This window comes from Moschus berezovskii, chromosome 16 (genome assembly GCF_049115385.1).
Source record: "Moschus berezovskii isolate FMDL1 chromosome 16, NW_MosBer_1.0, whole genome shotgun sequence".
Taxonomy (NCBI): domain Eukaryota; kingdom Metazoa; phylum Chordata; class Mammalia; order Artiodactyla; family Moschidae; genus Moschus; species Moschus berezovskii.
The window spans coordinates 11,661,704-11,684,900 of NC_142475.1; the positions used below are offsets into that span (position 1 = coordinate 11,661,704).

Consider the following 23,197-nt stretch of genomic DNA (forward strand, 5'->3'; position numbering starts at 1 on the left):
TAGCAGTTGTAGTGCACGGTTTTAATGTGTCGAGTGGAATCTTCCCAGAGCAGGGATCGAACCCATGTCCACTGGCCCACTGCTGCTGCTGCTGCTAAGTCACTGCAGTCATGTCCGACTCTGTGTGACCCCATAGACGGAAGCCCACCAGGCTCCCCCTTCCCTGGGATTCTCCAGGCAAGAACACTGGAGTGGGTTGCCATTTCCTTCTCCAATGCATGAAAGTGAAAAGTGAAAGTGAAGTCGCTCAATCGTGTCCGACTCTTAGCGACCCCATGGACTTCAACCTACCAGGCTCCTCCATCCATGGGATTTTCCAGGCAAGAGTACTGGAGTGGGGTCCACTGGCCCACTAGGGAAGTCCAAACCTTTTTTATGTTATATTTACATAGGTATGTAAATGTTATAGAAATTATATAAAATTCCTGGAAATCTATTATTTCCTGGTATGATGTTATCAGTCATAATTCTAGTTATCTTAAACATTACTTATTGCAAAAATTACCAAATTTCCTTGTCAATTCCATTGCAATGAATTCTTATCAGATATTTAATAATGGGCATTTTAAGGATTTTGTCATTTACAGATAGTTAATTGTTTTATTCTGATGCTTTTGCAAAAGTGTTGCTACAAAACTATTTCATCTTCAGAAAAATCCATAAAAAGGACTCTGACAGGTATTCTAGAATATCTGATCATTTTAAAATCATAAAACTAAACTGGGTAGGAATTCCAGAATAACAGAAAACCTAGATTAAAATAGAGCCAGTATTAATTCGGAGAAGGCAATGGCAAACCACTCCAGTACTCTTGCCTAGAAAATCCCATGGATGGAGGAGCCTGGTAGGCTGCAGTCCATGGGGTCGCTAAGGGTCGGACACGACTGAGCGACTTCACTTTCACTTTTCATTTTCACACATTGGAGAAGGAAATGGCAACCCACTCCAGTGTTCTTGGCTGGAGAATCCCAGGGAAGGGGGAGCCTGGTGGGCTTCCGTCTGTGGGGTCACACAGAGTCGGACACGACTGAAGTGACTTAGCAGCAGCAGCAGCAGCAGTATTAATTACATTGAACTAAATAAACTGAGGAGGTTGATTATAATTTGTATGACTTTCTGTTCTAATACAGTGCATATTTCTTAATGTTTTGTTTTTCCAGATTTAAAGAAATGTTTTCTTTTAAGTAATCTATGACTTATAGCAATTGATAAAGCATACCTTTTTAAACAAAAATGACATTTTTTTTCTACGTGATCTTTTCAGAATTCAGAAACTCTCAATATATTCTTTTCATGGCAATATAGATAGTCATTCACATATGTTCAATAAGAGTCTGTTCTCCTCATAATGGAACACATTTGGAAACATTGATTACATTTCTAAGGCTTGGACTGGATTGTCACATTTGAGAGAGATGTACATAGACTCAGAGAGTACTTTGTTTTGAAGGGTCCAGCATGAGCTTACATGGTCAATCACTATTCTTGCTGCGCTTATGTAAATAATCAAACCAAATTTAATGCAAAAACAATTATTTTACTGGGGTTATCCTTATAAAGAATTTTTTTAAACTGCAGGAATAATTGTAGAGAGAAAAATTCTATTTGAATCTGTACATTCCCTATGGACAGAGGAGCCTGGCAGGCTACAGTCCGTGGGATCACAGAGTCGAACATGACTGAGTGACCAAGCACAGCACAGCACATTAGACTCTGGGCTTCCCAGGTGGTGCGAGCGGTGAAGAACCTGACTGTCAATTCAGGAGACATAAAAGATGAGGATTGACTCCTGTGTCAGGAAGATCCCCTGGAGGAGAGCATGACAACCCACTCCAGTACTTTTGCCTAGAGAATCCCAAGAACAGAGGAGCCTGGCGAGGTACAGTCCATAGGGTTGCAAAGAGTTGGACATGACTGAAGTGACTTAGCATGCACACATATACCCGTAAACTGGACTGGATCCTGAATTTTTCTAGTTTCCTCAGATATCGTGCTACATCTCTCCAAACTAATGTCTCAGTTGCCCCACCTTTCTGAATTGGAATCGGTGAGAACAAAGACTGCCCCTGAACCTCCTTGGAAGGGACTCTGCCAGGACCTCCTCTCCCCACACATGGCAGCCAAACTTTAGGGTCTTAAACCTTAGACATACAGCTCACAGCTGAAGAGGAGTCCACCTGACAGCTGGTCTTATAAAAATACTGAATCTCCAAATCAAATTGAGTAGGAAGAGAGGCAGCTGACAGTGAGGCAGATGCTCCCTTCCAGGACATCAGATCAACACTTCATACTTCAACTGAACATGAAACTTTCTCTTTTTTTCCTTCCCTTTCTTTCACTGTGGCATTAGCCTGGAAAGGTAAACCATCATCTGCATCTCCCAGGCTGTTGCTAAGAGAGGTAGCCTCTGAAATTTGAAACAACTACGATTTGGGGCTGGGAGAAAACCTAACTGACATCTAACTTGAAAAGGTATATGCAACTAACTATCCCTGTGAGTGAATCCACTAACAGTGCTGCCTTGATGGAAGCGACCTGTGTCCTCATAGGATTTATCTTTGTCTGTGATGGTTATCATCCTCCATATGTACCTAGATGGCTGGCACATCGTCATCAGGCAATGTCTCCTCGGTTATCTAACCGCGCCCCTGAGTGTTCACAAACAAACTGAGACACCTCATTGGTTGAACTCCTTGGATTTACATCAGTGAGTTAGAAAGGAATTGTCCAGAGGGATTCATGACTCAGGATTCACTTTCTTCAGCCGGTCCATTCTTCCCTGGTTAAGTGAAGTGAAGTGAAAGTTGCTTAGTCGTGTCTGACTCTTTGAGACCCCACTTGGATTATACAGTCCACGGAATTCTCCAGGCCAGAATACTGGAGTGGGTTGCCTTTCCCTTCTCCAGGGGATCTTCCCAGCCCAGGGATTGAACCCAGGTCTCCCACATTACAGGTGGATTCTTTACCGTCTGAGCCACCAGGGAAGCCCTCCTTGGTTAAGAGTGCATGTAAACCAGAATATGATTAGGAACCTTTCCTTAATTTTTGAAAATATTGAAAAATTCACTGTTAGAGCAATAGCTGTCCAACAAAAATCTTAAGACTTTCTGGCCAAAGTTGTTCTTGATATAAGATAGCCCTTGATTCTCTTTCAGGTAAGCAAGGAGATGTCTATGCTGTAGCCAACACCAGCTGCTGTACCTGGAGAACACTTTCGGGGCAGGGAAATTCAGGAACATCAGATCATTGAGCAAGCCACCTGCCTTCAAAGGGTGACTCCTGCGATGTCTTTCTTTGAATTATTTGCATCTGGTTGGTTTAGGTCTTGGGGGCCATGGCTCAAAGGTACACTCCAAACACGAGGAATTATCCTGCTTGTTAGAATCAGAGTTCTCTCTCTCATGTGCTGCATTCTCTCAAAAGCTTTAAATACATGCTCACAACCGCTCACTACCAAGTCTCACTAAGACTAAGAACATCAGAAAGGGGACAGAGAGAATGACCAACTTAAAAACTCTAAACCTGAAGTTGACACCTGTGAATATCACAGGGATTAAAAAAAAAACAACATTATGACCTGTGAATATCACACAGAAGATCAACAGAAGAAGTACTAAAGAGCAGAATCTGATAGCGGCATTTAATGCTTTAAGTTTTCATCACATTTCTCAGATAAGCAAGAATCTGATCCAAATGGGAAATCTGTTAAAGGGCCTCCCAGGTGGCTCATCAGTAAAGCATCCATCTGCAGTGCAGGAGATGCAGGAGACGTGTCTTTGATCCCTGGGTCGGGAAGATCCCCTGGAGAAGGAAATGGCAACCCATTCCTGTATTCTTGCCAGGAGAATCTCATGGACAGAGGAGCCTCGAGGGCTACAGTCCACAATGAGTTGGACTCTTTGGGGTTGCAAAAAGTCAGACACAACTGAGCATGCACACACTTTAAAGAAACAACAGGCCCAAAATAGAATCACCTGTGCTAAACTCCATGTCAGCAACAAAACTTAATACCTAACTTATTGCATTCTCAATCCCTGCCCCAGGAATGCAACTTTAACCAGTCTTGAATCTGGTCAGCCCTAGTGAGGTAATCCACCCAGTAGGCCCTTTTGTTCCTTTTAGGAGGGCAACCTTGTTGGAAACAAGACATTCTTTGCCAATAATTTCCTTTTTCCACTCCCATTCTACCTTTTAAAATCTTTCCTTTTCTACAGCTTGGTGGAGCTCCTTTCTGTTTGCTAGATGGAATGACACTTGATTTATGAATTATTTAATAAAGCCAATTTGATCCTTAAATTTACTCCATTGAATTTTTGTTGTTTGTGCATACATGAATTTTTTCGTCAGGAGAGGTTATGTAGCTTTTGTCAGAGTCTTTTTTTTTTGGTCAGAGTCTTAAAGGTACCCATGACCTCAAAAAGAAGAAGGAACCAGAGAAAAGCTCAAAAAGCACATTCTAGATTCTGGGAATTGCACTGTTTTATTCACTCTTCCAGGCCTGGAGGACCCAGGATCTCTTGGGGTGCTGTCAGTTCTTTAGTTTATATCAGTTTCTCATCAGGTAAACAAACATGGTATTTTTCTTTCATGAAGAGGAAAAGCTGACACATGACGGCATTAGCTCAGCCTGCTCTTCCCCCAACATCTGAAAAAATTCTCCCCATCAGTCGAAAGTTGACTCAGTGCTGTTCTCTCTGGATCATCTTCCCCAAATCCCACTCTGTATCCCCAAATAGATGAGCTCCATGCCTTCTGTAATCTTATAGTACTTAACTCAGGATTCTAATTGTTTGCTTCTCTATTCCAGATCCTTACTGACCACGAGCTCTCTGAGAAGAGGAACTGTATTATACTCTTTGCTTCTCATCACTTCCCTGACAAACAGTGCGCATAGTATATCCATCAGGAAATACAAAAACGAGAAGGGCTTGGTCCTTCTCCAGCCCTTGCAGGCTCCAGTGGGAAAGAGATTCTGGAGAAAATCTTCACTCTCTAGAAACCCTCTCCTCCATGAACACACAAACACACACAACATCGCAACCCAATTGCTAGTTCAAAAGGAAGTAAGATAGAAAATTTCCTCATATGAAAGAGAAAGAATTATGTGTAAAGACTCAAGGTCTGAGAATCAATTGGCTCTTGTTCAAATGCAGAATATAAAATTTTTTAATCCAGCTGAGATGTAAAAAGAGAGGTTTTTCATAGAAATAAGCATCCAGTACCTACAGGGTATGACCCCATGATGACCTCTTGGTCATGACCTCATGGTGGGATAGGGCTCCCCACCCAGGGGAGTTGGGAAGAGATGTGTGCACGCTGGAGCGTCTGACTCCCAGGGATCCACCCATCATCTCAGGGGAGGAGAGCAGGGCCGTCAAACTGAGAAAGTCTGGTAGATGGAGCAGGAAGCCAGCAGCCCCCAGAGCAAGCCCGCCACATGGACCAGATGCGGCAATCTGTTCCTTGTGGTTCCAGCCAAGCCCAGGCTCAGAGAAGCAGCACAGCACTCTGTGGGCTCAGGGAGAGGATGCACACCCCATCCTGACATCAAACAGGTCCTAAGTCCCCTCCCTGGCTTTCTGATCCTTTCATGCGGCCACCAGAGGCGAGGGATAAAGAAGCAAAATGGTGAACCTGCAGCTGAGGAGCAGCGAGAGTTAGCAGGACAGAAGGTGCGACCGGAGAGAAGAGGGGAGATGGGGAAGACGGCGCATGCCAAGCTAAGAAGCTGGGACTGGATCCTTGATGAGCAGAGAGAGGTGGCGAGCACAAGACTGACAAGGGGATCTGTTGGAGGAAGGCAACTCTGGGAGCCGCTAGGGGAGGGGTGGGCTTGAGCCGATCCGACTAGGGCAGGGAGGCCCGTTAGGACGGGGTGTCAGTGTTCCTTCAACCCTTACTGAATGGAAGTAACAGCTTGCCATCAGTCAGTCCGCTTAACTTCCACACCAGGAAAACACACGGAACCACATTTTCCAGGAATAAAATTAGAAATGGAAGATGCAAAATTAGCAAGTGCTAACCAGCAGAGTTTAATCAAGAACAAGCTTTGTTCAACCACGTGCCCTGTCTTTCACGACACGGGGATGTGCCTGCAGAGTCAAGTCAAGAGACCCTCATGACCTTTCCCATCAGGTAGGCAGAAAACACCCACTTATGCCACAATCCCCCTTCCGTATACGACTGCTTGAAAGGTCAACCCCATAATTTAGATTCAACCTGGAAGCAGAGATAAAGTGCTGAAGGAAAGGAACTGAGACCGGGGACATTTAACATTTTCATCAATAATCAGTGATGAGAAAAAAATGCACATTAGTTTTCCACATGATACTCTAGCTGCTTAAAAATACACCATGCACTGAGAATTCAAAAGGCCCAGCCATAATGAAGAAGTGACAAAATTTGTATCAAAAAAAAAATTTAAAACCAAAACAAACCTCTGAACTTCAGTTTCAGGAGAATTATCGATGAGTCTGGCAGGGCTCAGAGAAATAGCCTTCCTGGCTCCTGATACCTGCTTGGTCTCAAGAATATGTTGATCTATCACACTATAGGCCAGAGCTCAGGATGGCAGTAAAGACAGGGAGGACAGCACAAATAAATAAAACATGTCTAAATAAAACGTGTTTATTCCCAAGAATTACTTGGGGCATATGAGTTAATAGAAAAAGTCTATATTGGTCTTCTCCTTTGGTTCCTGATATGAGCTCCTAAATACCCTGCAATTTCCTGGGTGATAGGAGTGCCTTTTGTTCTAATGAGGTGACTCTTGGTGGCTCCTTGGATGGTTTCAGGATGGGGACTGGTTACCAGACCAAGACCAAGCCGTGGTTAGAAGCTTGGGATTTTCAGCACAACCCCTCCCACTTCCCAGGAAGGGGAGAGGGGCCGGAGCCTGAGTTCATGATCAATCACGTCTACACGATGAAGCCTCAATAAACATCCCTAGAGTGAGCCATTCAGGGATCTTCTGGGTTAGTGAGCACATCCATGAGCGGGGGAAGTGACACACAGCTCCACTCCATAAGGCAGAAGCTCCTGCTCTCAGGGCCCTCCCAGACCTCACCCCTTGTATCTCTTCATCTGGCTGCTTAGCTGGATCCTTCGTCATATCTTTATTATATGATACGTTGGTAAATACGTTTCCTTGAGCTCTGTGAGTTGTTCTAGCAAATGCTGGAACCTAAGGAGGGAGTCACGAACCTCTGATGTACAGCCAGTCAGCCAGAAGAACAGGTGACAACCTGGGACTTGCTACTGGCTTCTGAAGTGGGGTGGGAGAGTGGGACTGAGCCCTTACCTGGGGGATCGGATGCTGTCTCCCGACAGATAAGTGTTAGAATTGAGTTACATTGTAGGACACCAGGCTGGCGTTGGCGAATTGATAGGTGTGTGGAAAGCCCACACACCTGGTATCCACCCTGAAGTGCAGTGATTACTCAAGAGTAGAGGAGAAAGCCTTTGCAGGGCACTTGTTAAAATGACTGATTTCCAGGGCTTCCCCCAGAGAGCCTGAGTCAGCTGTCCCCAGCAGGAACCATTTGACTCCGGGATCGAGCAAGTTTGGCCCCCTTGGCAAGAAGAGAAAATGTCTCATCTGTCCACCGCCAGAGTCCTAGCTTCTGCCTTCACACGAGTTAATTAGAATTAAGATAATGCTGAACATTTATGAAGTTGGCTACCACCTGCTAGGGGCTGTCTTAAGAGTTATGAGTGTATTTTTACGCTGAATCCTCCAGGATCCTCATCAAGAAGGTTCTACCAATTCGCCAGTTTTTCAGATCAGAAAGTTGAGAGGTTACAACGTTTGTGTCAAGGCCGCAGAGCTAGTACATGGCAATGCCAGGCTCCCATTGTAGTCATTTCCTGAAAGGAATCAGAAGCCAGGGGTCAAGTTCCCAGCTCCGCCATCTAGTAGAGGGGCTGACTGTAACCTGTGAGCCTGAACCTCAGCTGGATGATGGGACTGTTTCTGCCTCCCTCGGGGTCAGTGTGAGAAGCAAAGGAGTAAGTGCAGAAGTGCTTCATGAAGTGAAAGGCACTCCACTTGTGGAGTGTGCGCTCCTCGGTGAATTTTAACGGTTGCTATTTGCACATTTAGGGCTTTCCTCATAGCTCAGTTGGTAAAGAATCCACCTGCAATGCAGGAGACCCTGATTCGATTCCTGGGTCTGGAAGATCCCCTGGGGAAGGGATAGACTACCCACTCCAGTATTCTTGGGCTTCCCTGGTGGCTCAGCTGGTGAAGAATCTGCCTGCAATATGGGAGATCTGGGTTCGATCCCTAGGTTGGGAAGACCCCCTGGAGAAGGGAAAGTCTACCCACTCCAGCATTCTGGCCTGGAGAATTTCATGGACTGTATAGTCCATGGGAGGGCAAAGAGTCGGACTCGACTGAGCGACTTTCACTTTCATTTGGACATTTAATTCCGGTGAACAGGTGCTGATAGAATCGTGATAGCTTACATTGGGATTTAAATTTTTTTTAAATGACCAATACAATGGTTCTGAAGCAATGGAAGGCTTAATGAGGAGGGGCTTAGAAGTAAGGCTAACTAAGCTATGCATGAGAAACCACATGCGTGCCTGGTCGGTTGCTTCTGTCGTGTCTGACTCTTTGTAACCCTGTGGACGTGCAGTCCACCAGGCTCCCCTGTCCATAGGATTCTCCAGGCAAAAATACTGGAGTGGGATGCCATGCCCTCCTCCAGGGGATCTTCCCGACCCAGGAATCGAACCCATGCCTCCTGCATCTCCTGCATTGCAGGCAGATTCTTTACCACTGAGCCACCAGAGAAACCACATAATAGATCCTGTAAGTTTAAAAACCTGAAAACTGCATGAACACACCTGTCATGGTGAGGACACACATCCTAGGGGCAGTTGGCTGACATCCAATGTATCCTGGTCAAGGATCTACACTTCTGGGCTGACTGTCACTTAGCATTTGAAAGATCCCAATCAGAGCCACACCCCAAAGGCAGCTGCTACAGGCTCTGAGCTAGCACTGTCTCGAGCTCCACTAGAAGGCTTGTTAATTAGCAAAGTGATCTTGCAAAGAGGTTTTTGTGGTATCAGTGGTATTCAAGACATGCAATTTGGTGGAAAAATACATTCTTGAAGAAGAATGTAGCGACTGGCTAGTCCGGCAGCTTATACCCTTCGGAGTTCCAGGACTCCAGTTCTGTTCTATCGTCACCTTTTCTGTGGACAGTCTGATGAACCCTCTCCCTAGCCTACCGTGATCACAGTGCCTGAGGGACAGAGAGCCGGGGCAGCACAAACCTAAAGCCTAAAGCACAAGTTGAATGCTGGTTTTCAAACCTGCTTGTTATTAATTGCACATTGGTCAGAATTCAACTATGTATTCAGGCAACCAAGATTTATCGAACCTCCACTATGTGCAAATATTCTGGACACTTGGCAAATAACCACAAACAAAATAAGGATGTGACCAAGATTTTGTCCAGAGGCCTGCTGTATTGGAACACACCCCTGCATGTCAAGGAAGGTGTGGGAAGAAAATTAGAGCCCTCGCCTACTACTGATCAACAAGGTTACCGACTTTTCCCTATGGATGCCCGTAAGCCACAGATGGTCAAATTAACTTACATTAGTTCACAACAAGCCACCGTGAAAAGTTACCGACGTTCATACTGAGATGGACAAGCCTTTATCTTCTCTTAGACACCTAGAGGGTGCTGGTCCTGGGGAAGGGTGGAAGTTATCTGCCCCTGCCTCTTGCCACAGGACCAGGCCTGCTGCCCAGACCATCCATTGCAAACTTGGGGCCCTGGCCTTTCCTTCTGGGTTCTTTGTGTCCATGTAGGCAGCCATGAGTCGGACACGACTGAGCGACTGAACTGAACTGAACTGAACTGAAGCAGCCATGAATAGAAGGGGGAAGATGTAACAGCACCTTTTTCAAAGGTCAGACTCACACAAAATACTACTGCTTAAGTAGGTCCACGCACAAACCTTGCAGCTGAAACCCAGTGAGGCCCTTTGTCAGAGGTGGGGTGTGTGGTCAGAACGGTACCAGAATTCTGAGATTCTGCTCCAGGGCTTCCTTCAGCACCGGCACTATTTTCCCCATGCTTCTATCCATTTTCTGTAAAATTATTTTCTTTTGTCTTCATTTTCAATTTCTACCTTTATTCTGGGTCAAAACTTCCCTTCAGAGCTTTCTGATGCAGTCTCCCACACGTTGGACTACAAACTCGCAGCGTTCAACCATGTCTGCAGCCTCTATTGCTGTAACTCTGATCTCTTTTCATTCTACAGACATTGGACGACATTGAGTGCCGCTTCCTGTTGAGTCATCTGATACACAGTTTACATGCCTAAATGAGGCAGCCAGAGGAAAGGGTCAAACTTCAGGTGTAAACAGTAGGGATAGGAGTGAAGAATGGGAAGACCCTCCATAAAGAAGCAAGTGTCACAGTAATCAAGATTTTGGCTTCCAGACTACCCAGTCCTTACAGAGGGAGAGACGAAGCAAGAGCCAGTGGCCTCAGCGGCACGTTAAAAGATGAATGTAAGGAGTGGGCGGGGAAGAAGGTATGAGAGAATAAATTTGTTTATTGTAACTCACCTGTTACAGGAGACCTGCCAATCTCCAGTCATTATTAAAAAGAGGGACCTATGACTGGTCCACTAGAATAAACAGCCCACATCCTAACGGGCTCATGGGATTCTTCTGGTCTAATGTCCCACACTTGCAAAGGGAAAAATAAAGCCCTGAGCACCACCTTGCCCAAGATTTAGTAAATAAAAATAAAGAATGCCTGGTTAAATTGGAATTTCAGATAAACAGTAAGCGATATTTTTAGTAGAAGTATGTCCCAATCATTGCATGGAACATTCTAATACTAAAAATGATTCATTCTATAATTTTCATGAAAATCCTACCTCCCTCTGCAAAGGTTACTTGGTCAGCTAGTGACAGACTCAGAGCAAGAATTCTGGCCTCTGTCTTTAACGAGGACAGGAATGACTGAGGGGGTTCCGGGAGTCCATCACATGCCTGAGAGGTCACTGCCAATTCATCCCCTCTGCTTATAGGTCCTTGAATGGTCTGAAGGAAACTAATCTATGAAAAAGACAAATTTCATTCAATGGGCGATTTACCTTTTTAAGCTTGACGTATCCAGTATTGGTTTGGGGATCTGTTTCAATCTCCAAACATCCCTCACTGTCTCCCTGTGTAATTCGATACAGGATTTTAGAACTCCCAGTATGCGGTTCATCAGCGTCTGTGGCCTGGATGGTTAAGATGACAGATCCCACAGCTGTGTCTTCAGGGAAAGTTAGGTTTCCATACTAAGAAGGAAATAGGGGAAGGAAACAATGAGAATGTCCATTGTCATCAAGCACAATTGTCAACGAGCAAACTTGCCTCTGGTTGCAGAATGGATGCAAGTCTTAGTTTTATATCTATATTTACAAGCATGTTTTTCCTGTTGATGAGTAGGTTGCAGTTGCTTTTGACATCAGTCACACTTGTAGACTGATATCCGTTATACCAAGAAACAGAGTCTCAGAAAGCTACTGATAGGATTCTAAAACAGATTCTCCCACCCACATCCAATATTTTTAATAACTGTAACTATCATCATAGTTATTAGTAATGAGCCAGATAAATAGCTACTATGTGTCAAGTACCTACAATGTGACAGGCACTTTACATATATCATTTTAATTAATTCTTAATCAATCAGAATAGTTGTTAAGAGCCTGAACTTTGGAGTCAAGTTGCCTCAGTATGAATCCTAGGCTTGCCACTTAGTACCTGGGTGAATTGAAATAAATTACCTGATTTTTTTAAAGTCTCAGGTTCATCCTCTGTCCATTGGACATAATAAAAATGGAAGCTATTTTACGTCTTCTGTTTGGATTTACAGAGACAATACATATAAAACCTCTGAATGCCTGGCACATAATAAGTGCTCAAAAAAGATAAGCAACAAGATAAAATGCCTTACTGAATAGCTGTGTTATCACCTCCATTTGACAGAGAAGCAAAAGATTGGAGAGGTAAAACCTACTCAAGACCACACAGCTAGCTGGTCACAGAATTGGGATTCAAATCCATGCTTGTCCATCTCCAAAGCAGGTGCTGCTGATCTCTCGCTCCTCCACTGAAAATCCCCCAGGTCAAGTCTCTTGGCATCACGATCATGACGATGATAACAGGCAGGGTCCAGGAGTGGACCATGGCAGCGAGAGAAGTGGACTCACACTTTCTAGAGCCCTGTTTGCCCTTCCAAGCTCTGAGATTCCTAAAGCAGAACTTTTGTTCTCAGTCTAAAAGCACTGTCTAGATGTAATGCGAGGAAACTATAACACACAGAGAAGATCAAATACCCCAGAGAACGGAGACAGAGGAGAGACAGGCTCTCAGTCTCATGCTCACTTAACCTCAGTGCCTGCTACTCAAGTTACATTGTCATACCTTTTACCTCTGCAAACCCTCCTATAAATCAATTCCCTTCCTTTGTCACAGCTTTATCCTTATTTTGATTTATGAACATCATCACAAGGCTCTGCGTTGCCTCATCACTGACTTCAAACATAACAATCTAGTCAAAACAGCTTCTCTCTCCTCCAAAACAAATAAACAGAGGCATCCATTTTAAGAGAAGCAATGATAAAACTACTGCCAAGTTCAAAGCCCACATTAACAATAAATTAGCTTGAATTCTTCTTGATATAGTCAACTGATCTTTCTTCTCCTGCTCTTTCTGCCCAGTTCTTCTCATTTTTGCAAGTGTCCTGAGCACATTCTTTTGGCGTAAACCAGAGGTTAGCTTTCTTTTTGCCTTTGTTGTTGCTGTTATTCAATTGCTCAGTCATGTCCGACTCTTTGTGACCCCATGGACTGAAGCACACCAGGCTCCCCTGTCCTTCACCATCTCCCAGAGTTTGCATTGAGTTGGTGATGCCATCCAACCATCTCATCCTCTGTCATCCCCTTCTCCTCCTGTCTTCAATCTTTCCCAACATCAGGGTCTTTTCCAATGAATCGACTCTTCGCATCAGGGGCCAAAGTATTGGAGCTTCAGCTTCAGCAACAGTCCTTCCAATGAATATTCAGGGTTGATTTCCTTTAGGATTGACTGGTTTGATCTCCTTGCAGTCCAAGGAACACTTAAGAGTCTTCTCCAGCACCACAGTTTGAAGGCATCAATTCTTCGGGGCTCAGACTTCGGATACTCTCACACCTGTATGTGACTACTGGATTCTTATTCAGTTAAAGCAAGGTGAGTTTAAATTGCCAGTGTTCTGCTGGATTTTAAATTTTGACAAAAAATTCTTGTTTGAGAACCTAGCAATAATCTATTTATTGTCCTATACACACAAAATATATAAAGTCAAATTGCAAGCAGCCACTCAATTCGTCTCAATTTGACAAAGACTGTGCTTATAGCTTTCAAGCAGCCCTTGAAATGAATGAGCTGTTGGCAAAAGTTTATAAACAGATGCTCGCAGATACTGTAACAGTGAACGTCACTGTTCCCAGAAGATTTCCATTGAAGATGATGCCTGAGTTTACGACCAGAGCATTAGCGAAGACATCAAATCTGGCATTATCTCTAACTGCTGTTTGTGTCTTTACCCCAGAATTTGGGGTCAGCTAATATAAACAAAGTAAAGCAAAAACAAGGTGACAACTACTCACATCTGACTTTTCAAAGATGGGGATCTGATCGTTGATATCAATAATGTTGATTTGCACAAAGCAGAGGGTCTTGAAGTCTGAAAATCAAAAGCACATCACAAGCATTTTCACTGAAAATCATGCATTAAGATCAGAAATCTGCAAGAAAAACAATTGGCAAGTATAGTGACAGCCATGCCACAATTTGACTATTGACCTGCGATGTGCGTAGCAAGGAGTCTCTCTGTTCCCCACCAACACCCACGTGTAGGTCACCAAGGTGGGGCAGAAGAAAACCCTGGGAGAGGCTCCTCTGGGCTTCCCGCTCCATCCACCTGCCTCCTCCTCAGTAAAAGCTTGTTCTGAAGCCAGGCTTCCTGGGAAGCGGCCTGTTTTCTGGCTAGTGAAACTTATGTAGCCTTCAAAGCCCAGTGCAAAACTGTCCTTCTCGAAAGCTTCTTTGAGCATCCCAAGAAGCTTGTCTTTCCTTCTCTGAACACTTCCGGCACTCACAGTCCTGCATCTCTTCTGCCCCCGTAAAGCGAAGGCCCAAGCGAAGGAGGCAAGGTACAACTGCGTTTCTGTGTACAAAGTCGATTCAGTCGTGTCTGACTCTTTGCAACCTTTTGAACTATAGCCTTCCAGGCTCCTATGTCCATGGGATTTCCCAGGCAAGAGGACTGGACTGGATTGCCAGCTCCTCCTCCAGGGGAATCTTCCTGACCCAGTATTTTACCCACGTCTCTTATATATCCTGCATTGGCAGGTAGGTTCTTTACCCCTAGCACCACCTGGGAAGCCCATGATACAATTAGCCTTCTTCCAAGGGCATGCCTACCCAGAGGCAGCTCACAGAATCCTGGAAAGTGGCTTTGAGGGGTTTGACAATTCAGAGACCTAGTCTGAGACAGCAGTTCAACCTGGATCCAAGGTGAGCATGGAGTACCGGTGGAGATGGGATCCCCAGAAACACAGCCGCATGAAGACCAACAGGATGGGGTCTTTTGTTGAGGTTCCCACTGTTCTAACCATGAAGCCTGTATTATACAGTGGCTAAGACTTTGGGCTCTGGAACCCCACCACTGAAATTCTGTCTCTGGCACTTATCAGATGTGTAAGAGGTTTGGTGTTTTACCTGGAGTCAGTGTGAGGTAGTCAGTTTATAAAACACAGATAGCAACAAGATCAGGTAACAGACTCCGCTGGCACTCTCTGTGCATCGGGCGTGGTATTAAGTGCTTTGCTTGCATGACTCATTTCAGCTTCACTCTGACTCTGAGATGTAGGTACTATTATCATTTTCATTTAGTTCACAACCAAGGAAGCCAAGGGCCACTTGACCAAGGTCCTACAGCTGGCTCGTGGTCAAGCCAGAATTTGAATCCGTGTGCTCACTAGTCCTCTCTGTCTGCTCCCCGCCCTTCACCCTGCTCTGTGCCCTGGAGCCTGACCTCAGGAACAGCGTCACTGGGCATCCTGGCCCTCTGGGTAGCAGCTGAGCTCTACCAGGGGGAGCACTGGCAGGAGGTCTGAGGAAAGGCAGGAGCACGGAGTCAGAGTCTGGCTCCCACTGCCAGCAGCTTGCTCTAGAGCCACAGCCCCAGGCCCAGTGCCTGCTCCTTCAGGGACAGGCCCTGCCCTTCTCACCTTGGGGTAAAAATGACTCCATTGTGCTTCACACCTCCTACTGGCTTCCCATAGCCCCTACCCACAGCGTTACAGATAATCCCTTCTCTACTCTCTTTTTGGTTACTTCTTTGAAGGGGACTTTCTCTTCCTGGGATGCTGGCAAACATACTCAGGCTGCCTAGCTCCAGAGCTTGTTCTCAACACACCAGACACAAGGCCAGGCATGTAACCTAATAATAACCATCTTATAAATAAGTGGATGTTAATTAAAGCTGGGTTCAGCCCCCAGGACATTTGTAGACAGCAAGAATGGCTGGAGATTTGGAGAGGTCCCAGGGCCTGAACTCACCACTTGCCTGTCCCATGTAAGCCTCATTTGGACCAGCAGTGAGCCTTGTGATTTTATGTAAATAAAATCACTTCCCTGAATTTATGTAAAACTATGCTAATTATAGCCTACTGACTAATTTTCTGTCGTACACAATTGAATGTTTAATTCCATCAACACACATACACATATATATTTACATATAAATATATTGCATAATCTGGTCCATATAGTCTATAGATGTATTCATGTGTATATTCGTGTATACAGAGGCTTCTCCTCTGTAAGCCTTTACACTGTTTTGTAACTTGTCATAATCATCCATCGAAAGTCAGATTAATGACACCTTTTCCAGAAAGCTTTATCAGGTCTCCCTCCCTCTCCACTGAGTCACTCATTGCTTTCATGGGCTACCTTGTACATATTCCTTGTAATTTATTTATTCACTTGTCCAGCTCCTCTACCAGAAAGTGCTCCTTGAGGACAGGGTCTTATTTATTTGTGCATTCCCAGTACCTTGAATGGTACCTCAATCAAGGTAAACGCTCAGTAACCACTGGAAGAATGGCAGGCTAATCGTGTGAAATTGTCAGCTCATCACAGACAGGGATGATTTATCATACCCACTTTCACTGTACCTCTGAGCGTAATGCTAAGCGTTATGTTAGGCCCTCTCCATGTGTCAAATGACTATGCCTCAAAAAATGACACAAAACTTTTTTTTAATCAGGTTTTGGGGGCCTGGTAAACTCCAGTACCGGAGAAGGCAATGGAAGCCACTCCAGTACTCTTGCCTAGAAAATCCCATGGATGGAGGAGCCTGGTAGGCTGCAGTCCGTGGGGTCGCTAAGGGTCAGACACGACTGAGCGACTTCACTTTCCCTTTTCACTTTCACACATTGGAGAAGGAAATGGCAACCCACTCCAGTGTTCTGGCCTGGAGAATCCCAGGGATGGGGGAGCCTGGTGGGCTTCCGTCTGTGGGATCACACAGAGTCGAACACGACTGAAGTGACTTAGCAGCAGCAGCAGCAGCAAACTCCAGTACTCTCAGTTCTCTTTAGTATCTCAACGTCTGAATATGGAAAAACAATATGAAGCCCAATGTGAAATGATGCTCTTTACCTATATAATCTCTCTTTCCTAGCATAATAATTACTGAACTACTTAGTTATTTAAGACCCAGGACCAGTTAACTCGAAGAAAGATTCTTAACTTAAAAGTATTAATGACCCTAAAATAGGCCTGTCTCTGAGGTTGAGTATGTTTGTGTGTCTGTGCAATTTATCTGAGAACATATGCATTTGTTTAGGAATTCATAGTTTCCATCAGATTCTCAAAGGGTCTCATGACTTAGCAAAGATGAAAAACCACTCGCTTTGAAATTGTATAAAGTATAAGGATGAATGTTTCCTGATATCGTCAAACGGCCAATTAGAAGCCAATAGGAGAAGACAAAGCTTTCCAAAAGTTCCTTCACTGTCATACAGTAGAAGCCTTTGAGTCTGAAAGGGAGACATGAGAAATACAATTAACTTTCTTGTTTGTGATCACGGTGGCCATGACAACGAGGCTTGCCAACAACTTCTAACAACAGGGATCCGAATTGACAACATGCTGCCGGGCTCTGAAGCCCATCACCGTGTGAGCACCAAGATCTTGCTTCCCATTGGCTGCCCCCGCAGTGCCTGAACAAGGCCGGCAGGCTAAGGTAGGCCTGCTTTTGGAGACCACAGACTCCTTCCACAGCCAACCTTGGACCTCCGACGACCTTGCCGAATTTCCCTTTGACCAGGAGTTTCCCCAGCACTTTCCTTCCTTCCCTCCTTCACTCAGGGTCAGGCTCGTATTGAGGTCTGATGGCTCCTCCAGCCTTCTCTGTATCCCTTTCCATTTTTTCTCATAGGCAGTTCCCCTAATAAAATCCTTATTAATCCCCTCTTGGGCATCTGTTTCTCAGGAGACAAACATAATCACATTTTCTGAGCTGCAACTCTGGCTGTTACCATGTTGGCTTCTGGGCTTGTTTTACGTGGGAAGCAAGACCTTTTTCAACGGCAGCCTCTGTAACACACCCAGGCATTAGAGCAACCTGACAATCACAGCTAGAAAGAAAACAAGAGTTTTCACTCGACACTGTGAAAGTGATACTAACCTTTGTCGGACACCTCCACTGTCAGGTTGTACTGCGGAGTGTCCTGCTTATGCAGCGACTGCACCACTAACTGGAGTATTCCCGAATATTCTTGGACCAGGAAGAGTCCATCTCGAGGAACTTTGGGAGTCTGATCCACAATTCTGTATTCTAAAACACTGTTGACAGTGTCTTTTTCATCCATGTCATGAGCAATAAGAGCTCCAATACTGCTCCCTATAGGGAAACAAAGAAGGAAACCATCCATTATTCTTTTCAGCCTATTAAAAAATGGCTTCCGTGGGGAATCGGGTTCCTAGAAGGCACTGGAAGTAACCGTGAGAAGCAGAATAAAGTTCTTAGATTGATGCTGGTGCTTCTAACCTTTCCAGCAGTACAGTGTGTGGAGCAGCCTCTTAGTTGGCTGCATATGTGTGTGTAGGTCGCTAAGTCGCATTCAATTCTCTGCAGCCCCATGGTCTAGCCCGCAGGGCTCCACGCTCCATGGAGTTCTCCAGGCCAGAATACTGGAGCGGGTTGCTGTTCCCTTCTCCAGGGAATTTTCCCAACCCAGGGATGGAACCTGGGTCTCCTGCATTGCAGGCAGATTCTTTACTGTCTGAGCCACCAGGGAAGTCCATTTTTAGCTGGCTAGGGTGTGCCATTAAAAAAAAAAAAAAAAGTGACCACACAATGGATGGCTTTAACAACAGCAATTTATTTTCTCAGTTTCTGGAGACTAAAGGTCTGAGAGCAAGGTGTGAGGAGAACTGATTTCTTCAGAGATCTCTGGCTTATAGATGGCCATCTGCTGCAGGTGTTTTCACGTGGTCTTCCCCCGTTCTGTGTCTATTCAGATTTTCTTTTCTCAGAAGGACATCAGTCATATTAGGTTAAGACCCACACTAATGAGGTTGAAGATCCTGTCTCTAAATGATAGTCCCCCTTTGGGGTGCCGGGGGCTAGGACTTCACCAAATGAATTCGGGAGGACCCAAGTCAGGGTCTTCAACCATCCTGGATGTGGTTCAGTTCAGTTGCTCAGTCGTGACTGACTCTTTTCGACCCCATGAATCACAGCACGCCAGGCCTCCCTGCCCATCACCAACTCCCGGAGTTCACTCAAACTCCTGTCCATCGAGTCGGTGATGCCATCCAGCCATCTCATCCTCTGTCGTCCCCTTCTCCTCCTGCCCCCAATCCCTCCCAGCATCAGAGTCTTTTCCAGTGAGTCAACTCTTGGCACGAGGTAGCCAAAGTATTGGAGTTTCAGCTTCAGCATCAGTCCTTCAAATGAACACCCAGGACTGATCTCCTTTAGGATGGACTGGCTGGATCTCCTTGCAGTCCAAGGGACTCTCTAGAGTCTTCTCCAACACCACAGTTCTAAAGCATCAATTCTTCAGCGCTCAGCTTTCCTTATAGTCCAACTCTCACATCCATACATGACCACTGGAAAAACCATAGCCTTGACTAGACAGACCTTTGTTGGCAAAGTAATGTCTCTGCTTTTTAATATGCTATCTATGTTGGTCATAACTTTCCTTCCAATGTGAAGTGGGCCCTAAATCCAGAGGAGATGACAGAGATGCTCACAGAGCAGGAGGCAACGTGAAGAAGAGGGCAGAGACTGCAGCAAGGCCACCACGAGCAGCCAACGAATGCCAGGAGCCACCAGGGACCAGGATTCTCCCCTCGCAGGCACCTTGATTGCAGACTTCTAGCCTCCAGAACTGTGTGTGAATACATTTCTGTTGTTTCAAGTCTCCGAGTCGGTGGTCATTTGTTACGGCTGCCCTCAGACACTAACGCACAAGGCAAATGGTAAAACTAAACAAGGACAAGCCAACTGCACTGAATTCTAAGCAAGTTTCTGGAACAATGGCAGAGACTGACTCCACCCCAGAGATAAAGACAGCACGGGCCGAGAGCAGGCAGGCGTCCGTCCTCTCTGCCTCGCTGCAGTTTATGGACCTGTTTTATTTCTGTGAGTGTCTCAGTCCGGGGAGTTCTAGAAGTCTGGCCACGACGCAGCGCTCTACGCAGGTCTGTCTGGATGAACTCTGATAGATGCTGGGTCATCTTGCTGCATGAAATGGGAATTGTGTGTTTCTCTACGCACAGCCGGAAACCCACGTGAAGGCTAGAACTTGAATATGCATCCCCCTTGTGGAGTCTGGCTTTATCCCCTCGCCCTGTTACTTTGCATCTACTGATTCACAGGGAGATTTGGAGGGTTTCACGAGGGGAGGAATGGAAGTCCCTGCGTTATGCCTCTAAGAGGGTTGCCCTGGCAGACGTGTCTCCTGGCCACGGAAGGAGAGGCATCAGAATGTGTGCCTAGCGTGGTAGCAGCTGCCATTTCTGCGTCCTCACAAGCAACCAAGTCACCTTTGCAACCTGCATCTGCCCTTGTAAGAAAAGCATCTGTGTGCTGGAATGAAAGTGCGTCTCACTAAATTCTGTGGTGGTTTGGTGTCTGAGGGCTTCCCTTGTGGCCCAGCTGGTAAAGAAGCCGCCTGCAATGAGGGAGACCTGGGTTCGATCCCTGGGTTGGAAAGATCCCCTGGAGAAGGGAAAGGCTACCCACTCCAGTATTGTGGCCTGGAGAATTCCATGGACTGTATAGTCCCATGGGGTCGTAAAGAGTTGGACACGACTGAGCGACTTTCACTTTCACTTTGGTGTCTGAGCAGCCCTGCTCGGGACCCTTCTCCCCGGCAAGTGAGCGTGACACAGAGGACACCGGTCTTCCCTCATTGCAGGGGGACCCTCCAGCTGTCAGAGACACCAGGACTGTTTGGCATCAATGACAGGGAAATTCCAGTAGGGGGCGCCACTTAGTGGGAGCAGAGAACTTCATGAATGAGCCAGGAGTGAAAGAGGTATCATGTCTCTGAGTGACAAAGGCTAGGAATAAGGGGCAGCCCAAACTGACTCAGAGGTACGTACAGTATCTCTTGGGGCACAGAGAAATACTTTGGGGAGGTGGGGCTTTTATGAGAGGATAAAGTTCTGGTGTGAATACAAAGGTGTTGGTGGCAAGTGGGATTTCAGAATTAAAGTTGGCACTGCTGAGACTTGGGGACACGAATCTCACAAGTTTCTGGCCAATGAAAGTGAAAGTGAAGTCGCTCAGTCGTGTCCGACCCTTAGCGACCATACGGACTGCAGCCTACCAGGCTCCTCCATCCATGGGATTTTCTAGGCAAGAGTACTGGAGTGGCTTGCCATTGCCTTCTCCGATACAAGACACCAAACAGGAGAATATAAATATACTAAAGAATAATTTAGTATTTTAGTGAGCTAGACAGTAAGGCCCCAAAAGGCAGGGGCATTTTTTTTGGGTACCCTTTTAGGCTATATATATTAGAATAGACTCATTCTGTGTTGATTTATAAGAATTCCTGGTCCATTAAGTCCACAACTCAAGACTGTGAAATATTGTTACAAAATAAATTATCACTTTTGGAAAGGCTGCACCCTTGAAAAATTTGTTTTACCAACAAGGACATCCTCACTAGTCTCAGAAAACTCGTGTTGTCCTCCTCCCTAGTAAGGCGGGCCACCACTATGACGGCCCCCAGCAATCACCCAGCCCTGATCGTGATGCCTTGATGTAACTTCCTCCTTTTGAGTGTGAGCTGGGCCTGGTGACTCATTTCTAATGAATACGGCAGAAGTTATGGGATGTCACTTCTGAGATTAGGTTATGAAAAGACTGACTTTCATCTTACTTGCCATTTTTTAAAACTCTCTGTCTCTCTTTCTGAATGTCCAGATCCCTAACTCAGAGAAACAGTGAGATAATAAATGTTTGTTGTTTTAAGCTGCTAAATTTGGGGGCAGTTTGTTATGCATCATAGATGAACTGATACACTAAATGTTGGGCCCCACACAAAAGTACTTAAGGCATCATCTACAGAGGTTCTCAAAAGATCTTCTGCAAAACCAATGAGCTCAGCAGTAAGGAGTGTCCCAAATCCAGTGAAGTCATAAAACTCCCAGAAATCAGTGTTCTAACAGTAGCTGTCCCTGCACAAAACTAAAGCTATCTGGCATAGTACAAAGAAATGAAGCAGGTCAAGAACAAAAGGACAAAAACAGATAGAAACTGAACTTCATCTTTAAGCCCCATGAGCTTTATCAGCTTCTTCCTGCTGTGCTGTTGCGTCACTTCAGTCGTGTCCAACTCTGTACGACCCCATAGACCCCATAGACGGCAGGCAGCCCACCAGGCTTCCCCGTCCCTGGGATTCTCCAGGCAAGAACACTGGAGTGGGTTGCCATTTCCTTCTCCAATGCGTGAAAGTGAAGTCGCTCAGTCGTGTCTGACTCTTAGCTACCCCATGGACCGCAGCCTACCAGGCTCCTCCGCCCATGGGATTTTCCAGGCAAGAGAACTGGAGTGGGGTGCCATTGCCTTCTCCATTATCAGCTTCCTAGATGGAGTAGCCATCATGGTCAACAAAAGAGTCCGAAATGCAGTACTTGGATGCAATCTTAAAAATGACAGAATGATTTCTGTTCATTTCCAAGGCAAACCATTCAATATTACAGTAATCCAGGCCTATGCCCCAACCAGTAATGCTGAAGAAGCCGAAGTTAATCGGTTCTATGAAGACCTACAAGACCTTTTAGAACTAACACCCAAAACAGATGTCCTTTTCATTATAGGGGACTGGAATGCAAAAGTAGGAAGTCAAGAAACACCTGGAGTAACGGCAACTTTGGCCTTGGAGCACGGAATGAAGCAGGGCAAAGGCTAATAGAGTTTTGTCAAGAGAATGCACTGGTCATAGCAAACACCCTCTTCCAGCAACAACAACTCTACACATGGACATCACCAGATGGTCAACACCGAAATCAGATTGATTATATTCTTTGCAGCCAAAGATGGAGAAGCTGTATACAGTTAGTGAAAAAAAGACCAGGAGCTGACTGTGGCTCAGATCATGAACTCCTTATTGCGAAATTCAGACTTAAATTGAAGAAAGTAGGGAAAACCACTAGACCATTCAGATATGACCTAAATCAAATCCCTTATGATTATACAGTGGAAGTGAGAAATAGATTTAAGGGACTAGATCTGATTGATAGAGTGCCTGATGAACTCTGGACGGAGGTTCGTGACATTGTACAGGAGACAGGAACCAAGACCATCCCCATGGAAAAGAAATGCAGAAGAGCGAAATGGCTGTCTGAGGAGGCCTTACAAATAGCTGTGAAAAGAAGAGAAGTGAAAAGCAAAGGAGAAAAGGAAAGATATAAGCATCTGAATGCAGAGTTCCAAAGAATAGCAAGGAGAGATAAGAAAGACTTCCTCAGCAATCAATGCAAAGAAATAGAGGAAAACAACAGAATAGGAAAAACAAGAGACCTCTTCAAGAAAATTAGAGATTCCAAGGGAACATTTCATGCAAAGATGGGCTCGATAAAGGACAGAA

At 45.3% G+C, this 23,197-nt stretch overlaps 1 protein-coding gene across 2 annotated transcripts in view; it reads right to left on the bottom strand.

Moving 5' to 3' along the window:
- The window catches only part of CDH17 (cadherin 17), an 88,717-nt gene that overhangs the window by 18,275 nt on the left and 47,245 nt on the right, over positions 1-23,197 (bottom strand). For both annotated transcript variants that reach the window (XM_055431897.2, XM_088844603.1), the window contains 3 exons: positions 17,773-17,988; positions 13,682-13,758; positions 11,131-11,322 (listed from right to left, as the gene is read on the bottom strand). In XM_055431897.2, coding sequence (XP_055287872.1) covers positions 11,131-11,322; positions 13,682-13,758; positions 17,773-17,988 — 485 coding nt within the window. The remainder of the gene's footprint in view (positions 1-11,130; positions 11,323-13,681; positions 13,759-17,772; positions 17,989-23,197) is intronic.